Source organism: Corythoichthys intestinalis, chromosome 2, assembly GCF_030265065.1.
Source record: "Corythoichthys intestinalis isolate RoL2023-P3 chromosome 2, ASM3026506v1, whole genome shotgun sequence".
Classification (NCBI taxonomy): domain Eukaryota; kingdom Metazoa; phylum Chordata; class Actinopteri; order Syngnathiformes; family Syngnathidae; genus Corythoichthys; species Corythoichthys intestinalis.
The window spans coordinates 16,877,299-16,902,684 of NC_080396.1; the positions used below are offsets into that span (position 1 = coordinate 16,877,299).

The 25,386-nt window shown below is 40.3% G+C and overlaps 1 protein-coding gene across 7 annotated transcripts in view; it reads left to right on the plus strand.

The window, feature by feature from the left end:
- Positions 1–7,830: 7,830 nt before the first annotated feature.
- Positions 7,831–25,386, plus strand: part of magi3a (membrane associated guanylate kinase, WW and PDZ domain containing 3a) — a 242,252-nt gene continuing 224,696 nt past the window's right edge. For 5 of the 7 annotated variants that reach the window (XM_057829576.1, XM_057829575.1, XM_057829577.1 and 2 more), the window contains exon 1: positions 7,832–8,961. In XM_057829576.1, the coding sequence (XP_057685559.1) occupies positions 8,655–8,961 (307 nt within the window). In that variant the 5' untranslated portion in view covers positions 7,832–8,654. Of the gene's footprint in view, positions 8,962–25,386 lie in introns of all 7 variants that reach the window. The other 2 variants (XM_057829581.1, XM_057829582.1) reach the window with 1 other exon arrangement.

Sequence of the window (25,386 nt, forward strand, 5' to 3'; positions counted from 1 at the left end):
ACGGTCATCAATTGACATTCAGATAATTTGTCTACAAATGGAGGGAGTTTGGCACTGTTACTTCTCTCCCCAGGAGTGGCTGCCCACCAAAGATGACACCAAGAGTTCAGCGCAGAATACTCAGAGAGGCAAAAAGAACCCCAGCGTGTCTGCTAAAGACTTACAGAAATCACTGGCACAGTCCAATATCTCTGTGCACACATCAACTATACAGTGGGGCAAATAATTATTTAGTCAACCACTATTTGTGCAAGTTCTCCCACTTGAAAATATTAGAGAGGCCTGTAATTGTCAACATGGGTAAACCTCAACCATGAGAGACAGGATGTGAAAAAAAAACAGAAAATCACATGGTTTGATTTTTAAATAATTTATTTGCAAATCATGGTGGAAAATAAGTATTTGGTCAATACCAAAAGTTCATCTCAGTACTTTGTTATGTACCCTTTGTTGGCAATAATGGAGGCCAAACATTTTCTGTAACTCTTCACAAGCTTTTCACACACTGTTGCTGGTATTTTGGCCCATTCCTCCATGCAGATCTCCTCTAGAGCAGTGATGTTTTGGGGATGTCGTTGGGCAACACAGACTTTCAACTCCCTCCACAGATTTTCTATGGGGTTGAGATCTGGAGACTGGCCAGGCCACTCCAGGACCTTGAAATGCTTCTTACGAAGCCAGACCCAGCCACGTCTCATCTTCAATGCCCTTGCTGATGAAAGGAGATTTTCACTCAAAATCTCTCAATACATGGCCACATTCATTCTTTCCTTTACACAGATCAGTCTTCGAATGCAATTCAGTATTCTTTGTCCTCCAAACCTGTGTTTCTACCAAAAAGTTTTTTTTAAACCTGTCCTGTTCAGCTGTTTGACACGGAGAATGGAAGTCTAAGTGCCGGATAGTCTGAACAGTTTTAATGTTTTAGATTGAGATTCTGACATACTCCCTTTGTGATCATTCAACATAACTTGTTTTTTTATGACAAAGCAGCCAACAGGAAGAGGTTATGGGGGAACAGAAGAAAAGAAACACGAGAGAAGAAAGAAAAACACAAACTACAACAAGAAATACATTGAACATCCAGACCAATTACTAATATGTTGGTGATATCGTCAGCTAGATGTATTTCCGGTTGACACCATGTGGGGGGCCTGTTGATCAGGGAAAGAGGGGGACGTGGGTGGGGGAGTCTATAAGCTAAATGATTGAAAGGGGTAGTGTACACAAATCAGCTCTGTGAACTAGAACCCATTAATCGTGTGAATCCCTTGTGAGTGTAAGCCCGTTGGCGACCAACCCTACGCCGCCCCATCGCCAATCCCGGCACCGGGACCCCCCACCCGAGCGCGCTCTGTTGTGGGATCATTGTCATGCTGAAAGACCCAGCCACGTCTCATCTTTAATGCCCTTGCTGATGGAAGGAGATTTTCACTCAAAATCTCTCGATACATGGCCCCATTCATTCTTTCCTTTACACAGATCAGTTGTCCTGGTCCCTTTGCAGAGAAACAGCCCCAAAGCATGATGTTTCCACCCCCATGCTTCACAGTGGCTATGGTGTTCTTCGGATGCAATTCAGTATTCTTTCTCCTCCAAACACGAGAACCTGTGTTTCTACCAAAAAGTTCTATTTTGGTTTCATCTGACCATAACACATTCTCCCAGTCCTCTTTTGGATCATCCAAATTCTTTCTAGTGAACCGCAGACCGGCCTGGACGTGTACTGGCTTCAGCAGGGGGACAAATCTGGCAGTGCAGGATTTGAGTCCCTGGCGGCGCATTGTGTTACTGATAGTAGCCTTTGTTACTGTGGTCCCAGCTCTCTGTAGGTCATTTACTAGGTCCCCCCGTGTGGTTCTGGGATTTTTGCTCACTGTTCTTATTATCATTTTGACGCCATGGGGTGATATCTTGCATGGAGCCCCAGATCGAGGGAGATTATCAGTGGTCATCTATGTCATCCATTTTCTAATAATTGCTCCCACGTGTTGATTTCTTTACACCAAGTGTTTTACCTATTGCAGATTCCGTCTTCCCAGCCTGGTGCAGGTCTAAATTAATAAAATATTAAATGTGATGGTTCACCTATTTTTCCCCTCTCTGTCATTGTTTGCATACTATCCTCATTAAAATATAAAAACCTATAAATGTTTGGGTGGTTTTAGTTAAAGCAGACACTGTTTTTTCATCTAAGTGATTTTGACAAAGATCAGATCACATTTGAAGGTAATATATGCAGAAATGTGAGAAATTCCAAAAGGTTCAGATGCTTTTTCATACCACTGTGTAAATATATATACTGTTATGACCTTAATAGTTCTGAGCTGGTTCAGCTGTTTGCGATCACAGTATTTGCCGTGAAATCACGTCAAAATTAGTTTCTTGAAGAGAAATTGAGAAATGAATCATATTTGGTTACTAGTGGCTCACTATCTGTGAAAAATTGATGTCTCTGGCACCATCTTGTGCCTTTAATGTGATTCGCAAGAAACTTCTTCGCCCGAGGTAAAACGTTTACACTCACAGGCAAGGCAAAGTTGCCTAGTTTAGCATGAAAGTGTTACCTTATCACCCCAGAAAAACACCTATTTTTAATTAGGTTTTACTACAACCCTAAATGTTACTGATTTGAGGTTTTAATTTCTGGTGAAGGGTTAAAACAAATGTAATTGGGGGGACATGCAAAACCCAAAGCCCCCCTTTATTTGATAACTACTTACAAAACAATTACTTAATCACACTTTTGAATAGACAATCAGTATAAATTTTGCATCTCGTGTTTATCTGGTGATTGCAAGTGAATTGCTTGCCATCAACAATTTAGGGACTCATAAAATTCCTATTTCTTGTAGCCTCTGTTTTAGGAGGATTTTGAAATATAAATCTACTCTGGATTGTCTGTACCTCATATTCTCTGATTGCAAATGAACAGTATTCAGGTTTTTTGTTTTTTTTGTTGTTGTTGTTGATAAGGACAGTTGATGAAGCGTATGAGTGAACTCATCAGAAGCAAAAGGCAACAGACAATCTGACCTCATTCTGGGACCGTATTTAAGCACAAAAATTTAAAGGTTCATCCACCACATTCCTTCTGTGAAAGTCTGTCAACTTCATTCGAGTGGAATCTCTAGAAGTACTTAACCTATGAGATGGTTTGGGCATGTCCAGAGGGGAGATAGCGAGTATACTGTATTGGCAAAAGGATGCTGAATTTCCATATGTCAGGCAGGAGGTCTAGAGGACGACCAAAGAGGAGGTTTATGGATGTAGTTAAAGAGGTCTACATGGAAGTAGTTGGTGTGAGAGCAGAGGATGCAGAGGACAGGGCTAGACAGAGATAACTGATTCGCTGTGGCGACCCCTAAAGGGAAAAGCCGAAAGGAAAAGAAGTAGTAACTGATATTTTGTTATATTTTGATCTATCTGAAAAAGTAGTTGAGACTGCAAAACCAATGATCAATAATAACAATGAAAATATTCAAATATGATACAGTACTTAACTTTTTGTAATAACAATAAAAATACTCAGATACAATACTTGACTCTTGTGATTGATTTATAAAATCTAAATTCATTAGTATTTTAGGTACCGTGTCTGCAAGGTATGGTGTTTGTGAAAAATAAAATAAAATGTTGTCTTTTGTCCCCAAATGCCCTCAAGACAAAATATCCATGAATACACCCATACATTACCATACTGCTTATCTGTTTAGGGCCATAGGGAGCTGGATCACATCCAACATGACCTCAGGCAAAAAGCAGGCTACACCTACCATTGTTTTGCAAGTCAATTACAGGGTATATGTAGTGACAAATTGGATTTGGCCGTGTATTTGAAAAGGGAAATAAGCACCTAGTAAATATTTCCTAAGCAATAGCTCAGCAACAGATTGACAGCAATACAAAATTACAGTGGGGCAAATAAGTATTTAGTCAACCACCAATTGTGCAAGTTCTCCTACTTGAAAAGATTAGAGAGGCCTGTAATTGTCAACATTGGTAAACCTCAACCATGAGAGACAGAATGTGGGAAAAAAAACAGAAAATCACATTGTTTGATTTTTAAAGAATTTATTTCCCAATTAGAGTGGAAAATAAGTATTTGGTCACCTACAAACAACCAAGATTTCTGGCTGTGAAAGAGGTCTAACTTCTTCTAACGAGATCTAACGAGGCTCCACTCGTTACCTGTATTAATGGCACCTGTTTTAACTCATTATCGGTATAAAAGACAGCTGTCCACAATCTCAATCAGTCACACTCAGAAGTCCACTATGGCCAAGACCAAAGAGCTGTTGAAGGACACCAGAGACAAAATTGTAGACCTGCACCAGGCTGGGAAGACTGAATCTGCAATAGGTAAAACGCTCGGTGTAAAGAAATCAACTGTGGGAGCAATTATTAGAAAATGGAAGACATACAAGCCCACTGATAATCTCCCTCGATCTGGGGCTCCATGCAAGATCTCACCCCATGGCGTCAAAATGATAACAAGAACGGTGAGCAAAAATCCCAGAACCACACAGGGGGACCTAGTGAATGACCTACAGAGAGCTGGGACCATAGTAACAAAGGCTATTATCAGTAACACAATGTGCCGCCAGGGACTTAAATCCTGCACTGCCAGACGTATCCCCCTGCTGAAGAAAGTACATGTCCAGGCCCGTCTGCGGTGCGCTAGAGAGCATTTGGATGATCCAGAAGAGGACTGTGAGAATGTGTTATGGTCAGATGAAACCAAAATAGAACTTTTTGGTAGAAACACAGGTTCTCGTGTTTGGAGGAGAAAGAATACTGAATTGCATCCGAAGAACACCATAGCCACTGTGAAGCATGGGGGTAGAAACATCATGCTTTGGGCTGTTTTTCTGCAAAGGGGCCAGGACGACTGATCTGTGTAAAGGAAAGAATGAATGGGGCCATGTATCGAAAGATTTTGAGTGAAAATCTCCTTCCATCAGCAAGGGCATTGAAGATGAGACGTGGCTGGGTCTTTCAGCATGACAATGATCCCAAACACACAGCCAGGCCAACAAAGGAGTGGCTTCGTAAGAAGCATTTCAAGGTCCTGGAGTGGCCAAGCCAGTCTCCAGATCTCAACCCCATAGAAAATCTGTGGAAGGAGTTGAAAGTCCGTGTTGCCCAACGACAGCCCCAAAACATCACTGCTCTAGATGAGATCTGCATGGGGGAATGGGCCATAATACCAGCAACAGTGTGTGAAAAGCTTGTGAAGAGTTACAGAAAACGTTTGGCCTCCGTTATTGCCAACAAAGGGTACATAACAAAGTATTGAGATGAACTTTTGGTATTGACCAAATACTTATTTTCCACCATGATTTGCAAATAAATTATTTAAAAATCAAACAATGTGATTTTCTGGGTTTTTTTCACATTCTGTCTCTCATGGTTGAGGTTTACCCATGTTGACAATCACAGGCCTCTCTAATATTTTCAAATGGGAGATTTAGCACAATTAGTGGTTGACTAAATAATTATTTGCCCCACTGTATTAATAAACAGTACAGAATCTGAAATGTACTCAGATACAAAACTAAAGAGAAAAAAAATCATTACATTTTTTTGTGTCAATTGTATAAAACTAACATGTTCACACACACAAAACAAATTCTATTACCGTAATTTTCGGACTATAAGGCGCACCTGACTATAAGCCGCCACCCATATATATACAGTCTCGCACAAACCCATACTGGATGTAACCCCAGACCATGATTTTGCCACCACCAAACGTCACTGTTTTCTGAGTGAATCTCGGATCCATGCGGGCTCCAGTAGGTCTCCTGCAATATTTGCAGCGACTGTGGTGTAATTCAATGGAAGATTCAACTGAAAAATCCACCTTTTGCCACAAAACAGTGAAGTTTGGTGGTGGCAAAATCATGGTCTGGGGTTACATCTAGAAAGCCCGCAAACAGTTTACTGAAGACATGTCAACAAAGTACATGGATTACTAGAACCATGTCCTATGGTCTGATGAGACGGGCGGCCTTTCTTGTGTACCATCTTCAGAAGAGGCTTCCTTCTGGGGTGACAGCCATGCACACCAATTTGATGTAGAGTGCGGCATATGGTCTGAGCCCTAACAGGCTGACCCCCCACCTCTTCAATATCTGCAGCAATGCTGACAGCACTCCTGTAACGAGTCACATGACATTTTGGAGGGAAATCTGCAGCAATGCTGACAGCACTCCTGTAACGAGTCACATGACATTTTGGAGGGAAAATGACAAGCAGTACTCAATTTGGACATTAAAGGATGTGCGTAGTTTCTAAGGGGTGTGCTCACTTTTGTTGCCAGGGGTTGAAATAATAATTGCTATATTTTGAGCTATTTTGAGGGTAAAATAAATTAACTCTATTATAAAAGCTGCACACAGACTACTTTTCATTGTGTCAAAGATATACTTAAATATCTGCAGAAATGCGAGGGGTATATTCATTTTTGTGATACACTGTATAATAACTTTTGACCAGAGGTGGGTAGAGTAGCCAAAAATTTAATCCAGTAAGAGTAGCATGACTTCAAAATAATATTACTCAATTACAGTAAAAGTAACCATCCAAAAAATGTACTCAAGTATAAGAAAAAACGTATTTGGTGAAAAGAATACTCAAGAAATGAGTAACATTGTGAGTAACTGCTTCAGATGTTTGATTTTTGTTTATTTTATTTTATTTTATTTTATTATTTTTTTTAGCATTATTCGTCCAAAGATCATGAGTGCCCTCTAGTGGAGTAAACATATTTCCTATTGTGAAACTAAAAGGACATTATTTCCGGTTTTCCATGGTCAATCGGTGCCAAATCAAAGAGAGAGAGATTAAGTCATCTTGACAGCGGCGCTCCATGTCAAATACTTCATTTTTTACGGTGCTTTAAAGACGTTGTTGAACAGGCCGGCCTGATCAGAGAACTGCAAGCTTGAGTCTGATTGGTATAATGGAGTCATATGATTATTTTTGCGACATTTCATTGGTGAAACTGTTTAAGCCACTGTTGGTGTCACTGGCAACCCCCCCCCCCCACCCACCCAGTAAAATCTATTATGTAGAATAAAGAGGAAAAATGAAATGAGTGAATTTTTTTCTCAAAAAGTTACTCAAGTAGATGTAACCGAGTAAATGTAATGCGTTACGACCCACCTCTGCTTTTGACAGTGACAAAGTGTTACAAAATTTATGCAACAAAGAAAAAATATAAAAGCACAGAAAGTAACAATACAGCTAAAGAAATGAAAGAAAAAAGAACAGAAAAGTAAACTCATAAATGTTCTAAAATAGTACAATTACGAATAAACACCTCAAAAAGACATCTTGTCATAGAAGAGAAAAAAAGCTTTGAAGATAGGATTTAAAAATAGATAATGAATTTAAATCGAATTTGGCTCGATCCTGGATGACTAACGTGTATGTATTGTATGTATATTACTTTCATACTTTTCACCTCTCAACACTGTGATTGGAGTTCCAACTTGTCACCACAAGAGTGCAGACTCGTCCAGAAAAGGAGTGCTAAACTGCTCTGAATTTCAGACTGTAATGAAAGAATCAGCCTGCCACATACTAAAAAATATCAGTTAGGTCACGATTAAGTTTTCAAATTTCCACCACAACTCTTTCAACTTCATCAGAACAACATTTGTAATGCAAAAACTCGTTTTCTTCACGTGAACTCGAAGTCAATTGGCATGCCGGAGAACAAAACGCCTACCTGTCACTCACAAAAGTCCCGCCTTCTCATGCTTTTCATTGGCTGAATTTGTTAGTCCCCTTAGTCCTGATTGGACAGAAGACCTTTTAATCAACAATGCAACGCGGAACAAGCTGCGGGCAAAAAGTTGTGGAATGAAGTCTAATCGGATCACGGTTCGTGCGCGTTACCACGATTGTTTTGTTTAGTGAACAACATTGTGCGTGTGAGTGAAGTCGTGTGGCCACCCAGCGCTACACTAAGAGCACAAAGAGCAACGCCAAGGAGAGAAAAAAAGAATTCTCCCGTTATTCGAGAGGAGGGACAGATATGTTTTTCCGTTTCCAAGGACTGTTGCTGATGTCACGACGGAGGAGGGCACCACACAAGGACAGGTGCGCGGCGTAAAGTTGCCCATCCAGTCTGTTTGGATTCAGCTCGGAAACAAACAGCTGATACTTGGATGAGTGTACCGAAAATGTTTTGACTGGAATTTAACAAGCTTGACTCCCAAATTCGGGATTGTTTTGGAATACAGACATCAAGGTTGAAACGAGGAAGACTGCGTGGAAGTGTGCTTTTAGATTGGAGGTTGGAAAAAGAGGGAGGCCCAGTGAAGTCCCGGGAGTGCACACTGTTGCAAAGAGGGGCGTGGGGTCGCCCCAGTACCAGAACCGATGTTCTGCCTGCATGCGACAAGAACTGACGCAGCCGATTGGGCTCTCATCCCCAGTTTGCTGAGCTGATGCGCGAGTGATCCAAGGGGGGAGACCGATCTCCTTCTATGTGGACAAGACCACTTCTCATCGAAGTGGAATATGACACTTGACTTGTACAATCGGCAATGATTTCCCGGTGCGTCACTGCGTCTTAGCACCAGCAGTCGCTCTCGCCTTCAAGGACGATCGTGTTCGGACTGCTAAAAGAGCATCCAACCATGTCCAAGACCCTGAAGAAGAAGAAGCACTGGTCCGCTAAAGTCCAGGAATGCGCCGTGTCATGGGGGGGATCCGGCGACCTGGTCACGGTGGTGGAGCTGCGAGGCGGCGCTGAGCACGGGGAGTTCCCCTACCTCGGACAAATAGTAGCCGAGGCGATTGTCTGTCACGCCGGAAGATTGCCGGGTATCGGGGATGTGCTGCTCGAGGTCAACGGCACTCCGGTGAGCGGACTCACCCACCGGGACACTTTGGCTGTCATCCGCCACTTCCGAGAGCCCATCCGCCTGAAAACAGTCAGACCAGGTGTGTGCCCCCCACCCTCCTACACGTTAATTTTATTCAGTGAACCTGACTATAGTTGTTATGACGTGTGCGCGCGTCTGTGTGTGTGTTTGGAATCCAAAGGTCACTTCCATGTTATCAGCTTCTGTTTTAGCTGCAGTACGCACCAGCATAACTCAAACGTGCTTGGCAGTGTGCGTGTGTGCAGAAGCAGCATCTGGATGCTTTGCAACATCAGCTTGCCGTCCTTTGTCTGAACTCATTTTGTAATCTTCTTAGCATCTGTACACGAACATCGTTATTGAGACTATTCAGAGCAGAGCCCTACAAGATATGGCGCCCTAGATGATTTTTTTTGTGATGAACATAGACTTTAAAAAAATATTTGAATAAGCAAATCGAAAATATGTTTTAACAAAAGTACAATAATTTAAATGTAAAAACAAGTTCCTAAAAAAACAGCATGACAAAACCCTCATACCATATTAAAGATTGGCGGGCTTTTGAATTTTGCAGTGATAATAATCTGGATGGTCCTTTTCCTCTTTTGCCCGGTTGAACAATATCTGTGGTCTCCAAAAACAATTTGAAATGTTGATTTGTCAGACTTCTGGACACCTTTTAATTTAGTGTCAAGCTATCTGAGATTAGCTGAGGTCCAAGGACCTTGGCGGGATTTCTGAATGTTGTTGATACTGGATGTGGCTTTTCATTTACATGGTGGAAATTAAAAACGAGAGAATATTTGACCAAAAACTAGAATAACAACTTTTATCATTTAAAGTTTTGAGCAATACATAAATGATCTTTTCTCTGGTTGAAAAGGAGTTCCAAATAATTTTATTCTGTTTTTGTCTACGTTTTAAACATTTTGCCAACTTCTTTGACATCAGGCTTTGTGCATACATTGTTATTAGTGCCTGTACCTTGTATTATTTATCTATCTATATATATTATTAGTATTGTAGTTTATATGCAATTCTGCTACAGCAATTATGACTGTACTGAGCTTTGCATAACAGTGAGATTATCTATCGTAAATGGGTGTATCTGTATAGTTCCCTTGCAAACAAGTTTTCAATTATGTACAGGTATTTTGAAATAGTATCATTTCCAGTTTCGGTCTCAACTACTTGTGTCTTATCAATTCAGTGCAAAACCAGCATCAAGCTTTGTTAATATTTGACCAGCTGACTACAACCATAACTTCAACTCAACTGTGGATCTGTTGTTACATAGTGACAAATGATGTGGCAGGTTGTCAGGTTTTTGGCATCCATCACTAAAAAATATCAATTATTTTTCTTTCAATCACAAAGTCACACTGTTGAAAATCGTTTAAATATTGGACTTTCTTATTGAATTAAACAGAGCTTTCTTTAAAACTGAACATTAAATAAACCTTTATTAGTCCCACAATGGGAAATTTGCATCTTATCAGCAGTAATAGTGGCCACAGGAAATCTTTCACACTGCATGACGATCAGAGCCGAGGTGATTTTAACGCGGGTCGCTTGGCGGGTTGATTGACATGGGTCGAGGCGGGTTGCTGCACCTTTCCCACTGCCACCAAAAGCCGATTGTTAGTGGGTTGTAGAGGTGTGCAAAATTTCCGATTCTTAGATTATTCACAATTCGGCCGTGGAAGATTTGAGAACGATTCACAAACATCCAAATTCCGATTATTGAAATATGCCAAGTAACGCGGAAGTACAACATACTCAGTGCGCCGCGCGGTCTTCGGGACTGAATGGAGCGAGAGTAGCTAAACATCATGCTTTGTCATTACCTGGCCCCTCGGTTAATGCCAATGCTCAACTCACGGCTCTAGCTCAACTCATGCCACGAGATAAAAAAACACAACAACATACCTGACTGCTGCCGAAAAGCTGCTATAAAGTACAGCCACATAATGTTACAGTAGATATCATTTATATAGGACTAGATGTGATATAGACTCGGTAGCGTTAGCAGCACATCTGCAAAAAGCTAGATACGGGCGTTAGTAAAAGGCCGCCATCTTAAAGCAGTACACTTCCCTGCAAGGCTGTTGTAGCGAACCTTCCAAGCAAACCTAATTAACTTTTTATCTAAAATACTCCTAAATCGGTAAAATGTTGACTTGAATCTATCTTTAAAATAGTTTTAAAACTTTCACATGTCAAAAGTAGACAAAAGGGAAATTATGGAATAACAGGAGCAATTTTAACAACTTGAACGGTTGATTCACAACATTAAATTAGTTGAATGTAGTTTAAAGCTGCTGATACAGAATGGGGACTGGAGTTTTTTTAATTTAATGTTATTTTTGTATATTTGTTTACTGCTATATGTTAACTTGATACTGAAATAGTAGTTTGGTTTAGCCTGAGAGTATTTTTGAACAATTTTGGAACTAATGTACAAAACATTTAAAAAAAAAAAAAAAAAGGAGGGGGTTGCATCAGTAATCGTTTTATAATCGAATCGGAGCCTCTGAATCGTAATCGTAATCGAATCGTTAGGTGCCCAAAGATTCCCAGCTCTAGTGGGTTGACACGGGTTTTTTGGCCAGTGGGAAAGGGGTATCAGTTGCCACGTTTACATGGAGCCAAATATTCCAATTACAATCGGAACATTTGTTCAAACCGAATAAATGTGTTCCATATAAACACCTCATTCGGAATGAACAGGCCCAAACCGAATGGAATTTCATTCCGATTCACAGGGGTGGAATATTCCTTTTCCCAAACCGATTAGAAGTAAAATTATATCATGTAAACAGGGAAGCGGAATGGTGTCTGGTTGCGTTCTTTCTGCACATGCTCCGTACTGACGTGGTGACGTCACTTGGTGACGTAAGTAACGTCACTTGCAACATGGCTTCCAAGCACACGCACAGCGCACCCACACAACTTTTTAAATGAACGGCGTATCATTCTGAAGTTTTGTTTCCACTCGAAAAGTTAAAACAGCAGCTGATCTGACGATCGATCTCCATGTTTTGCAACGTGACGCTTTGTTTTGATTAATCTGCGCATGTCAGACGGCAGTTGTCAAACGTCCTTTCGGAATAAAGGCAGTCACATGTAAACGCTGGATCGGAATAGATGAAGTGACATGTAAACAGCTGATGTGAAATTTCCATTCGGAATGATTTGAATCGGTATGAATAAAAATCAGCATGTAAACGTGGCTAGTGAAGCATTTAATAAAGCCAAGCATTTCTCTACTACTACTACTACTACTCTTGTTTAAAAATAATTCGGTGGGACAGTATCATGTTTAAAACTTATCATAATTATTACATTCCAAGTGCTCAAAAAAACGTTTGTTAAAATATATACATACATATTAAGGATGTCCCGATCCAGGTTTTTGCACTTCCGATCCGATACCGATATTGTTTTGCACTTCCGATCCGATACCGATACTGGCCGATACAGATACCGGCCTATCTGAGCATGTGTTATTTAAAGTTATTTAGCCTCCTTACTTAGTTGTCAGACTCATGTTGAAAAGGGTTTTAGTACTCTTGATAACAACTAGCCAGCTGAATTAGGTGAGTTTGAATAACACACAACGGTTGGTAACAAGAAACTGACCTGTTTATTCAGTGACAAACACAACATTATAAATAAAAAACAGTAATGGCATAGTCAGTCAGTAAAACGTGCAAATAATATTGTAAACTGTCTTAAAAAAGCAAAACACACAAACAACCTCAGTGGAAAATCCCACAACCCCCCCAAGCTATTAGATGCTTTTAATGTTTCGTGCATTAGTTACAATAATTGTATAAAAAGCCTCTCAGGTTTAAATAAACGACTATTTCAGTATCAAGTTAACATTTTAAAACAGTAAATAAAATACTCAAGTCTCCATTCTGTATCAGCAGCTTTAAACTACATTCAATTCATTTAATTTTGCGAATCAACTGTTAAAATAGTTAAAATTGCTCCCGTTATTCCATAATTTCCCTTCTGTCTACTTTCGACATGTGAAAGTTTTAAAACTGTTTTGAAGATAGATTCAAGTCAAGATTTTGCCGATTTAGGAGTATTTTAGATAAAAAGTTATTTAGGTTCGCTTGGAAGGTTCACAACAGCCTACTAGGGAAGTCTCCTGCTTTAAGATGGCAGCTCTTTACTAACGCATCTAGTTTTCCATACTTCATTGTTGCTAACGCAGTCGAGTCTGTCGTTTTGCATCTAGTTCTATATACATATGATATCTATTGTCTCCAGTGAAACGATGTTGACGTAGTTTGTAGCGGCTGTCAGCAGCAGTCAGGTATTCTTGTGTTTTTTATCCAGCGGCATGAGTTGAGCTAAAGCCGTGAGCATTGGGACACAATGCGGTCCGTTTCTCATTGCGTCCCAAAGACCGCGCTGTGTATTAGTTCCGCTTTACTTGACATATTTCAATAATCGGAATTTGGATGTGAATCGTTCTCGAATCTTCCATGGCCGAATCGCTCAAGGATGTAATGAAGGCTGGGCATGTTGTACCGTAGTGTTGGATGGTGCGTCTTTCGCTAAATGCTTGATTAGGTTGGTTGTATTAAAACTTCTTACAGCTTTACCACCACGCTTGACTTTTTTGTGGCATATGTTGCACTCTGCCTCTTCGTCTTTGTTGTCCACGCTGGACTTTATTGTGGCATATGTTGCACTCTGCCTCTTCGTCTTTGTCGTCCTTTAAGGTGAAATGATCCCACACAGCTGACATTTTTACCGATAAAGTCTCTCGGTAAATTGGGAGACGGTAATGTGGTGTGTTGAAGGTGTGCCGTAAAATGCAGACCGGATTTTAGGGAAACCGAAGCAAAAGCTGGAATGGATTATGTAAATCGGTGCGCTGGAAAACCCGGACTGGACTTTAAAAAAAAACTGGATCGGAAGTCTGGATCGGAAGTTTTCCGTGTCGGCCGATCCGATGCGCATTTTTTTGCCCATATCGGCGTCCAATCCGATATGACATCTCTAACACATATATATTTTTTAAATGATACTTTGCGAAAAAACCTGTGTTATATGAATAGCTTTCCAATCCTAAATCTGAATGAATAAATACATTGAATTTTTTGAGGTGGTGGGGTGCGCTACTTCGCGGTTTTTCACTTATCGCGGCGGATTCTGGTCCCCATTAACCATGAAAAACAAGGGATCACTGTTATGTTAATGCAATAACTATGAAATACGATATTTGAACTAGAAGCACAAATTAGAAGCATAAATTGCTGTCGGGAGTTCAAATATCCAATGTTCTGGTTGTACACTCAGACAGCTGCGGGCAGGAAGGAGCAGGAGATTCTCTTATTCACACGGCGCACATGTAAGAGTCTGCCACTTAGAGAGCTGTGCAGTGCTGTCTGTATCCTTGAGGGGTAGGATAGAGTTGTCCAGCATGTTTGACAGCTTAGCCATCATCCTTCTGTGTCAGTTGATTTCAGAGAGAACCCCAAGATAGAGCTAGCTGTCTCTTTTAACCTCTTTTTCCAACCTCCTTTTCCCCTAGCAGTGACAGTTTGCCGCTTTCCCAAGAGATAATGCCATAGAAAAAGGCCTCTGTGGTCACAGAGTCAGAAGTTGGAATTGGTAATATCTCCTCAGCACTGGAAGCCCAGAGCCTCCAGAGCAGGAAACGTCTGCTCTGAACTTTCCTGAAGAGTATATCTGTGTTGTTGTTCCAGTCTAGTTTGTTGTTTAAGAGGACACCGCAGTACTTATAAGCATAGGCGGAGTTTGACTTTTGGGGCAAGGGGGGCACAACATGTTGATGAGCCCGAAACGAAGTAAAAAATTAACTTACAAGAATATTTACAATAATAAGTTGAAAATTAGTGTTTTTTTTTTTTTTTTTTTTTTGTTTCCTATCATTCTTGAGGGGAATTCCAAATCAGGCTGCTTAGGCTATACTTTTCGCCAAGATGGGCATCCATTGAATATGGTACGCCCATTGGTGCCGTGCCTATGTAGTTACTCCACTCAGAAATTGTATCCCCCCGGACGGAGCCACTGCGCTGCACTGATTTCCGTGTTTTGGTGATGTAGTTATCTATGAGGTTTTAAAACATGGCCCATCCATAAAAAAAAGTTTTTTTTGTGTCATGTAACGTAACAATCGTACCAAACGTAAAAACGGCAATTTTCAGTGTTTTACTCGTAGGAGGACCGATAACTGTTATTATTGTAATTCAAGTCCTGTATGGATTTTCTCCAGTTTAATAAATGTCAATGTCCAAATTATATAACTGTGGTTCGTTTCTGGCTTCAATTAATTGTTGAAGTCGACATAACTCATAACTAATGTGTGTGTGTGTGTACGCTCCCGCGGCCAGGGGACACAATTTTTGACGGGGGTAACGACATTGGCAAGACACCGGTGGTGGCTCAGTTGTGCAATTAGCGTCTTTACTGGGGCAAATTGAAAATCTGCTCGCCATTTTGATGGTGGTCTCTAGCGTTTAATGATCCACAATTTCAATCTCTGGTTCTTGCTCAGTAGTTGTCACTTTTGAAAGCTTAGGTTTGGAAAAAAAATAAAGTATAGACCCTACTCACCTATGTCACAAAATGACGTGTCGCTGTATCCGGCCGCCATTTGTCCGTATTTTTTAGACTTATTCTCATTGTTTTCAATCAGTCGGCAAAGTTATAGAGCAATTCATGGAAGCCCCGGTGTTATCTGACGCTGTAAACTCATTGGATCATGCGTTGCATAAAAGGCGGTATGTGGAAAAGCTTCAGTTTATCCATTCGCCAGATCCATATTTGATGCCTAAATCGATGTTTTTCGACCCGCTGTCTTCACCGTCTTTGCCTGGCATCTGCTAGCTACCCTGATATTTACAACTATCTTGTCCACACAAAATCAGCCTATTCTCACGAAAGTTTGAAAAACTTTAAGAGCTTGGAGGCTTATAAATACTTCGTTGCTGGTTGGGTGAAACAGGTCCTCGTCCACCCACTGTCAAGTCTAATGTATTTCATGTCATTTGTCAATGGAGCTAGGGCTTTTAATGTTTATATGGTTTAGCGATAGCACTCTCACTACATACATATATAATACGTAATAAATACGAAGTGCGATAGCACTGCTCCAGATTGTCCCTAGTTGAATTTATTTTTTGGCTTTTGACCTCAATAGTGAAATTGTAAATTAATTGTATGACAACTGTCTGATTATCCCCTTATAATTATATATTTTCAGGTAGTTCAGTCACAACGTCTGAGTGTATGTTGTCGGCGATTAGCCTAGCAATGATCTTAATTGTGGTTGTCAGCCCAAAACCCTCTAAATATATATTAAATGCATCTTATCAGATATAAAATGACTACTAAATAATCTGTGGTAGTCGTTTGGAGCCCAGTTTTTTCGTCGAATTGCAGCAGTCAATCTCAGTCTCCTCTCAGAGTCTCTCGGAATACGGTAAAACTTCAAGTCTCTCCATCGATCTTCTCTGTTTTTGCAACCGACCGCCACACACGACTTCACCATTTTGATTATTAATGTTAACGAGCAGAAAAACACGCCATAACAGGAGGAATTTACGAAGCGCTAATGCATTAACATGACGAGTATACGGACAACATGGCGCGGGGGCGTGGCTGTGACGTCACGTGAGTAGGGTCTATATGCATCTTGCCTATTCGGTCCTCCGGTGGTTTTGGCTAAGCAAAGTAAATGACCGCCTAAGGTGCTAGTCACATGATCTGTTCGAAAAATAATTTTGACCATTATAAAAATGTTTTTTTGTTCGTTTCATCAATTTTTGTTGTTTGTTTAATTGCTTTACAACATTTATAGATAATATTTTACTGGAAAATTCTTAATTTTAAAATCATACTGAATAGGAAAGTCAATTACATGCAAGGACACTTTTCGGCCACTGGGGGGGCCTAGCCTCCTTGGCTCCCCCTGAAAATCCCCTTATGCTTTTAAGTTGAAGGTCCCTCAATGTTCATTCCTGGATGTGTCCGAGTAAGGCTGAGAGTAGCAGATTCGTCAGATAATAATTCAATTCAATTCAATTCAATTTTATTTGTATAGCCCTGGATCACAACAACGTTGTCTCAAAGGGCTTTGCAGAGCCAATATGATACACAATCAGAAACCGCAAACAAAGCAACAAAGATGAATAAATAAATTCAAGTCCTGGGTATCCCCCATCCTTAGACCCTCCATGTCGGCAAGGAAAAACTCCAAAAACTCCAGAGTCTTCGGGACAAAACGAGAAACTTTGGGGAGTACCACAGTCAGATGAGATCCACTGTCAGGACGGATAGACAGGAAGCCCCAGGACCGCTAATGGAAATTAGCAGGCGAAGTTACAGTCCGTAAAAAATGCGGTGGAGTAAAGGAACAAGAAGAGGTCCATCTAGCCAGATGAGACGGGGGCAGCAACGAGGACGTCCATCCAGCTTGGGGTCCGGACAGTCAGGAAGCTGCAGCTGAAAAATAGCCCCTCCCCAGAGGGGAGAGGGGAAAGGGGACACCGGGTGACTAGTGATGAAGAGACTAGACAACTAGATATTAACGTTGGAAAATAGAAATAAAGCAAGATAAGTGGTAGGTAGAGAAAAAGGAGATAGAACTCAGTGGCTGTACTTCCCCCAGCTTTATAGCTTCTAGTGCAGCTTAGACTAAACTTTGAGTCTACTCCGACTTCAACTAGCCTGACCATAAGCTTTGTTGAATAGGAACGTTTTTAATCTAATCTTAAATCTGCAGACTGTCTCTGCTTCTTTAATATTAGCTGGAAGCTGATTCCATAAAACAGGGGCTTGGTGGCTAAAGGCTCTAGCTCCGACAGTACTTTTAGAAACCCTGGGAACTACCAGTAGACCTGCATTCTGAGAGCGAAGTGTTCTGTTGGGGCGGTATGGAACCAGAGCATCGGAGAGATAAGATGGCCCCAACCCATTAATGGTCTTAAATGTAAGAAGGAGGATTTTAAATTTAATTCTAAACTCGACTGGAAGCCAGTGAAGGGCCTGGAGCACAGGGGTGATGTGCTCTCTTCTATTGGTTCCTGTTAAAAGTCTTGCTGCTGCGTTTTGGACAAGCTGAAGACCTTTTAGAGAACTTTTAGGACAAGCTGCAAGTAGGGAGTTACAGTAATCCAATCTCGATGTAACGAACGCGTGAATTAATTTTTCTGCATCGCTTTTGGATAAAATATTTCTAATTTTAGCTATGTTGCGCAGGTGAAAGAAGGCCGTTCTGTAGGTTTGTTTAATGTGAGCTTTAAACGATAAGTCAGGGTCGAATAAAACTCCTAGGTTTTTAACTGTGGTGCTGGAGGCTACACTTACATTGTCCAGAGTGACTATCTGGGCAGCTAAAGAGTCTCTCACACTTTTCGGGCCTATTATAAGGACTTCTGTCTTTTCAGGATCAAGTAGAAGATAGTTAGTGCTCATCCAGGTATTTATATCTCGAACGCAGGTGCTTAGTTTGTCCACTTGCCTGATCTGCTTAGGTTTAATTGATAAATACAGTTGTGTGTCGTCAGCGTAACAATAGCCACGTTTACATGCTGAGTTTTATTCATACCAATTCAAATCATTCCGAATGGAAATTTCAGATCAGCTGTTTACATGTCACTTCATCTATTCCGATCCAGCGTTTACATGTGACTGCCTTTATTCCGAAAGGACGTTTGACAACTGCCGTCTGACATGCGCAGATTAATCAAAACAAAGCGTCACGTTGCAAAACGTGGAGATCGATCGTCAGAGTGCTGCTGTTTTAACTTTAACCCACTTGTTGTGTTTGTGGGGTTGTATCTGCTTCTGCTGTTTTGCTCTTTTGCCTTGTAGTAGCCGGTTGTCAGCGTTTTCCACCATTTCTAATCTGGTCAACGCTCCGGTCTATTCCGGCTTCGTGTTCCTCGTTTTACGCCCGTCTAAGCGAGCAATTATATTCAATTCTTTTAACGTTTGAATTAAATACAATCTTTCCGCCGGACTCCAATTAGGTGCGCTGTGCTTGGAAGCCATGTTGCAAGTGACGTTACTTACGTCACAAAGTGACGTCACCTCGTCAGTACGGAGCATGTGCAGAAAGAACGCAACCAGACACCATTCCGCTTCCCTGTTTACATGATATAATTTTACTTCTAATCGGTTTGGGAAAAGGAATATTCCACCCCTGTGAATCGGAATGAAATTCCATTCGGTTTGGGCCTGTTCATTCCGAATGAGGTGTTTATATGGAACACATTTATTCGGTTTGAACAAATATTCCGATTGTAATTGGAATATTTGGCTCCATGTAAACGTGGCAAATGAAAGTTAATGCTATGTTTTCTGATGATATTACCTGTAGGAAGCATATACAGCGTAAACAAGATGGGCCCGAGGACTGATCCTTGCGGCACACCATAACTAACTCTAGAGTACGGTGATGATTGCTGGTTTACATTGACAAACTGGTACCTAATAAAGAAAGATTATCTGTTCATAGTAGCATGCTTACAGTTATATTGTAACTCAAATTATGGCTATGTGCTTTACAAGTTCAGCGTACAGATGACAGCCACCCAATGACAGATTGACTGACATTGCTCCACTGCACCACAAAATATTGAAGAGAAAAGATCTGGCAGGAAGACGATTGGAGACTGATACATTGCTGCATTTACTTCTTGCATTGATTATGAAGCAGTTGTATTTGTATGGATTGATATTGTTAAATCAATACTGTCTGCAAAAGATAGCGAGCTTTTTTCATTTTAGCACCATCTGCTGCCACGCTTTCCCCATAACGTGAAATGGCCACTGGTGCTGTGTCTCTCTGCTGACACGTTGCTGGAATGCGTAAATAGCTGATTTCTCTGCTCAGTGTTGTGCGACCGAGTAGTAGCACCATGGCAAATCTAAATCTAAACCAACCTGTCAGGCCGACATTCCATCACGCCTCAGGGCGCTACCATGGTCACATGCTGGGTGTATTTATGTGCATGTGTACCTGTTGATAGTGGTTGTTTGGCTCATCCAAGAACAAGATTTATCACAACTTGATATTCATTTTCATTCAGTCACTTCGTCTTCCACAGTACAATTTCTCTCAAGTTGTTTGTGAAAAAAAGATTTGAACACGGCCTTCATCACAGTGGCAATCGATAACGTTTTTGGATCATGACCATACTATAATAAGTTTAAAAAAAAAATTTTTTTTTTAGGTTTTTGAAGTGGAGCTGCTTTATTTATACGAAGTATAAACAAAACACTTAAACACTGAGTGGTCTACAGTGATGAGGGAAGCATCTTAGTTCAAATGCAGAGTCATACATCGGTGCTATATTTAATAAGGGACAACACTTAAGTCATTTTGTATTCTTACAATATGTTCACAAGGGATGGTTAATCAGCGCTATAACTCCACTTTGACATGTTCATATGGGCTTTTCGTTCTCCTGTGGGGCCCTACTGTGTGTTTATATCTCAGTCTTTTTTTCTCATGATTAATTCAAGCTTCATCTATCATTTATGGCTTGCCCCGGTGCTGAGACGTGGTAGCTGTTGGGAGGATCAAATGATGGTGCACTCGTGTAGAAGGAAACCTTGTTGTGAGAAAGGATAAATTGCATAGGTTTTGCTTATATACAGGACAGGTGTAATCTGACAAAACAAAACCTGAAATTCATGCCCGCTTGCTTTTACTTCCACTGAATTATGCCATTGCGCCGTTCTTTAAAGTTGTGAGAGTAATATTAAGTAGAAACTCAGACTTGACTGGAGCAATTTGTCAACTATACCTGATACATGATTGCATTTCCCTTTTAAATTGTTCCCCTCATTTCTGTACCGTGTAGTTATGGCGGAAAACACTTAGGTGACTTGAGACTCGAGACCCCCAATTTGTCTAAATTTCAAAACTGTGCGATTTGCACGCATGATACATCATTTGAAAGCTTAAAATCTGTATTTTCTGGGGGTAGAAAAATTTTGAACAGGAGGACATTTAAAAAAAAAAAAAAAAAAATTTAGGGGTGTAACGGTACACAAAAATTGTGAGGTCACGGTTCGGTTCATTTTCGGTACAGTAAGAAAACAAAATGCAAAATATAAATGTGCTAGTTGTTTATTACACACCTTTGTGCTTTCAACAATAGGAACATTAGCCTGTACAAAGCTAGAATTCTGCTCAAAAAGTAGCACGTATTTAAAGATAATCCAACAACAATTTGCCTTTCAGACCCCGTGTATTGGTCAGCTTTCTTTCTGAAAGAAAGAAGAAAAAAGAAGTCCTGTGCTAAAGAGAAAAGCAATCCCAATGACAAAGATTTTAACATGTATTTTACAAATGAAATGCCTCAATGAATCATTTTTTTTCCTTATGAACGGTTTTCAAAAGCTTTATTGGTGGATTTTCTCAAGTTGAAGCGCCACACAGAAACTAATAAATTTAATTGTGTAAGCAGGATCTGTATTATTCTTATTATTTAATAACAGGTGTTTTAGCTCATTTCAATTTATTTTATTTAAATGGGGTATTATTTATTTTATTATGTGTTTATATTTTTACAAATGTGATGTAGTATTCAATTATATTGTATATTTTATGTTGTATAACTTTAGTTCCATGTGAATATTAGTTCCTACTTGTTTTGTTGTGGTAGGAGGGTTTTGTATTGAACACGGGGCCGTGTTGGTTATTATTATAGCAGAGAAGACAGCAGTAAATCAACAAAGACAAGTCAACTGTGCCCCGATCTACCACTGAAGAGATCTGATGGACTCAAAAAGTGGGTTACGATTGCATATTAGTTTGAAAATCGACCGGATCCACCGTATTTTTACACAAATGACTTCCGGTCTGCCCGATCCTAATTACCGGTAGTAGTATTGACGCAGGAGGGTTGCGTCTTGCGTCAAATAATAAACTCTGCCGTTCTTTTCGCGTGCGTCGTGTTGAGCCGCTTCTGGGACGCGTCTAACACGCAGCATTGCGACTGGTGTGCATTTGCTGATTGACTTTGACGCCCGCGTTTGACTGCGTTCATGCGGCAGCCACGTTGTCGCGCCGTTGACGTTTCTGGGTTATACTCTCCTACCGTGTTGGTCCTCATTATAGTAGAGAAGACGGAATAACTATAATCTACACAAAAAAACTGTAACCCGATCGACTCACAGCCTCGAAAAGTAAGGGTTACATTACGTCAGAAACTCGTTCGGTACGCCTCCGTTCCGAATCGAGCACCACGTACTGAAACGGTTCAATACAAATACATGTACCGTTACACCCTTAATATTTTTTAAACAACAAAACCCTAACTGGAGGCGAGAGCACGCGAGAGCAGAATTAAAGACGTCATGATTTTAATGAGATATTATCGCGTACTTACCTTGTTTTGAGCCAAAAACTCCATATAGCATGTATCATCGAGTGTCAAGTCAGAGATGTGAATGGCCACAGCTGGATTTTTGCGGGATTTTATGGGTGAAACATGGTAATATAACAAGGGTTGCGATGCAGATATCACAGACGTCAAGGAGTTCTAGAGATCTTCTTTTTCATATATTTACCCTTTTAAACTTTGTTTTTCAAATTTTCTTTGTTTGGACTGATTATTTATCATCTAAAATATTGGGAAAATGTACAGTAAGAAAAAAAATACAATTAAGTGATAGTTGTGAGTTAGATATCCGTGACTTTTTTACAGATGCCAATTTTTCATTGTGGAGTAATTTGTTTAAAACTTTAAAATATGCAAGTAAATATTATTTTAAAGTAGTTTTTTAATATTAGACATCAATTAATGATTCTAAGCTAAAAATGACAGACATTTTGAATAATAAATAAAATTACTTACCTTCTTTTTATGGCTGGGTTGAAACAAAAGCGGTTGCGCGACGTCTGTAAACGGGGGTTTTCAGGGTAAAACGGACAAATTAAAAATAGTTCGGGGACTTCATGCACCATGAATCTGCTATGGCAGCACATAGATGTATTGTTCTATCAGACACAACAGTTCTTTTGGATTCAAATACAGCAGTTTATTTTATAGAGGGGTGCGAGAGCAGAAACTGCTTTTTCAGCCTTGTCTGTGTTTTCCGCCTTATGCATTAGTCTACACCAGGGTCTGAAACTTTTTCCACTAGAACCATTTGGACCCATTTTCCACAGAAGTATAACGCACAAACAAAAGTCGCAAAAGATGTCACGTGATTGGATCGGGGACATCCCTATGTTGCATTGAATATTTTTAGATTTTTTTATTTTATAGAGTATTCTATTTAATCATTGATATACAGATGAACATGTATTTTGCATTCAGGTGCCAAATAATTGTCTAACGACTGTTTATTAAATAGTTTTTGCTACCTATTTGGTGTTTTCCAATGCTTAACTAATTGCCTGCCATTGACAACGATTGACATCCAATTAATTAAACCTGGAAGGACTTGCTGTAAATGCTCATATGTCAATGCCATTTACAGCACTAGATGTCCAATCCATTTTGGATTGTTGCCAGTCACTCTCAGTTGAAATGGATTGGACATCTAGCACTGGCAATGTCAGCCATTGACTTAAAGACCAAATGTGAAGTAAGGTTGGCCAACCATGTTTTTGAATAATATCAATGGCTAAACAATTATAAGCGTATTTTCGTTATTTTTTGTAACGCAACCCTTCCAGATTCTTTGTTTAACCCATAGCAACGCCCTTGACAACAAAAATGCTTTTCTTCGATAAACTTAGGAAATTACATCACACAGAGAACTGCGAGGGAAGTCCGCCATAGAACAGTATTGTTGCATTGCATCTCGGTCAGATGCTACGGCGGTGTGTGGCGATGTATTGTTCTCAATCTAAAGAAAAGTTGTATGAGTGGCCAAAGGATAGCAGGGCATGTAAATGGACATCTTTCGTTCGCACGAAGCGAATGAATTTCACGCCATCATCGAGTAGTGTTCTCTGCTACAAACACTTCGAAGATGCCTGCTTCCTCAACCGGTCTGCTTATGATCAAGGATTTGCAAAAAAGTAAGTGTGATTTTTGGGTAGATGACTGATGACTTTGTCAAAGCAGAGCTGCCAACTGTTGTGGAATGAACAGTAGCAGCTAGCGACGTTAGCCTAAAGCTAAATCGTGGCAATCCCCGATCATAGTTGTATTGCGTTAATTTTGCCTACACTTATAAATTCGTCAAAACTTTTCTTTGGACTCTGACGAAGGCGGAAGTGTTCGCCGAAACATGTCAGGTAAATAAAAGCTAACGTCACTAGCTTCTACTATTCATTCCACAACATGATTGGGGATTCGTCAAAACTTTTCTTTTATCCCAGGCAATAGTAGGTGGTTTATTTACCTGACATGCTTCAAATCATAAAAATAATAACAGCCTATGGTGCAGTTTACATGGCGACTCTGCGACACAAAGACGCAATGACTGAGTTGCGGACTCGCCTCGCGTGCATATGGTGTCGGCGAAGACTGAAGGCGAAGACGAAAAATTCTGAATCCTGCCTCCAAAGTGGAAGAATCCGATTGCGGGGGTTTGAGGGGGGCTTCCTCGGCATGCATATCAAAGGCTCCTGCGGCGCGAGACCGCGCTGTTAACGTCAGCACTCGTACACACATTGGGCGCGCGCAGCGGTGCTACTAAACATTCAAAACAGCAAATATGGTGGAATATCGGCTTTAATTTACTGTTTTGATAATATTTTTAAATTAAATATGTTGAACGTTTCGTTTTTTTTGCCTTATTGAACAAAAGAAAAATGACATTGCTTCGAGTGGGCGGGCATATTTTTTTCTGGGCTGAGGGAGCTTGGTGGGGTCAAAGTGCATCATTCTCTGTCGCCCAGTAAATCTGCACTGCCCCCTAGGGCCTGGCATGAATACTACATTGTTTTCATTCGGAATTGCGAGATTGTTCAAATGGAGACTCAAATGCAAATTTGAAATTGTTCATATTCTCGGAGAGTCACCATGTAAACGGCCCCTATATCTTACCAATCTTGTTATGTCGATGGGTCTTGTCTCCATTCCATGTCAGGTCGTCTGGGCACATTTTTTTCTGATTAGTGTCTGGCTAATACATGTACGGCCCAACATAAATTCCAACCTCCTCCTCTTCCTCCAACTCTTCAAAAACTTGGATCTCCTCACTTGCGCTCGATCTATCGCTTATATCGCTGTTTGAATGATTGTTTGAAGGGCTTTTGTACGGCGGCCGTATAGAGCGCTGCCATCGCTGTTCTCGGTGTGACGTATCACTCGAACTTCGGAAATGCGATTATTTTGTCAAATATACAACATATAAATTATTTTTCATGCTTTATTTGTTGGACAATGTTTAATTACATTAATTGTGACTCTATTTGGCATTTAATGAAATTACTTCACATTTGGTCTTTAAACGAAACCAAATTTTTATACACAAATTTACTAGCAATTTGGATTGAACATCTAGCACTAACAATGTCAGCCATTGACTTAAACAAAAC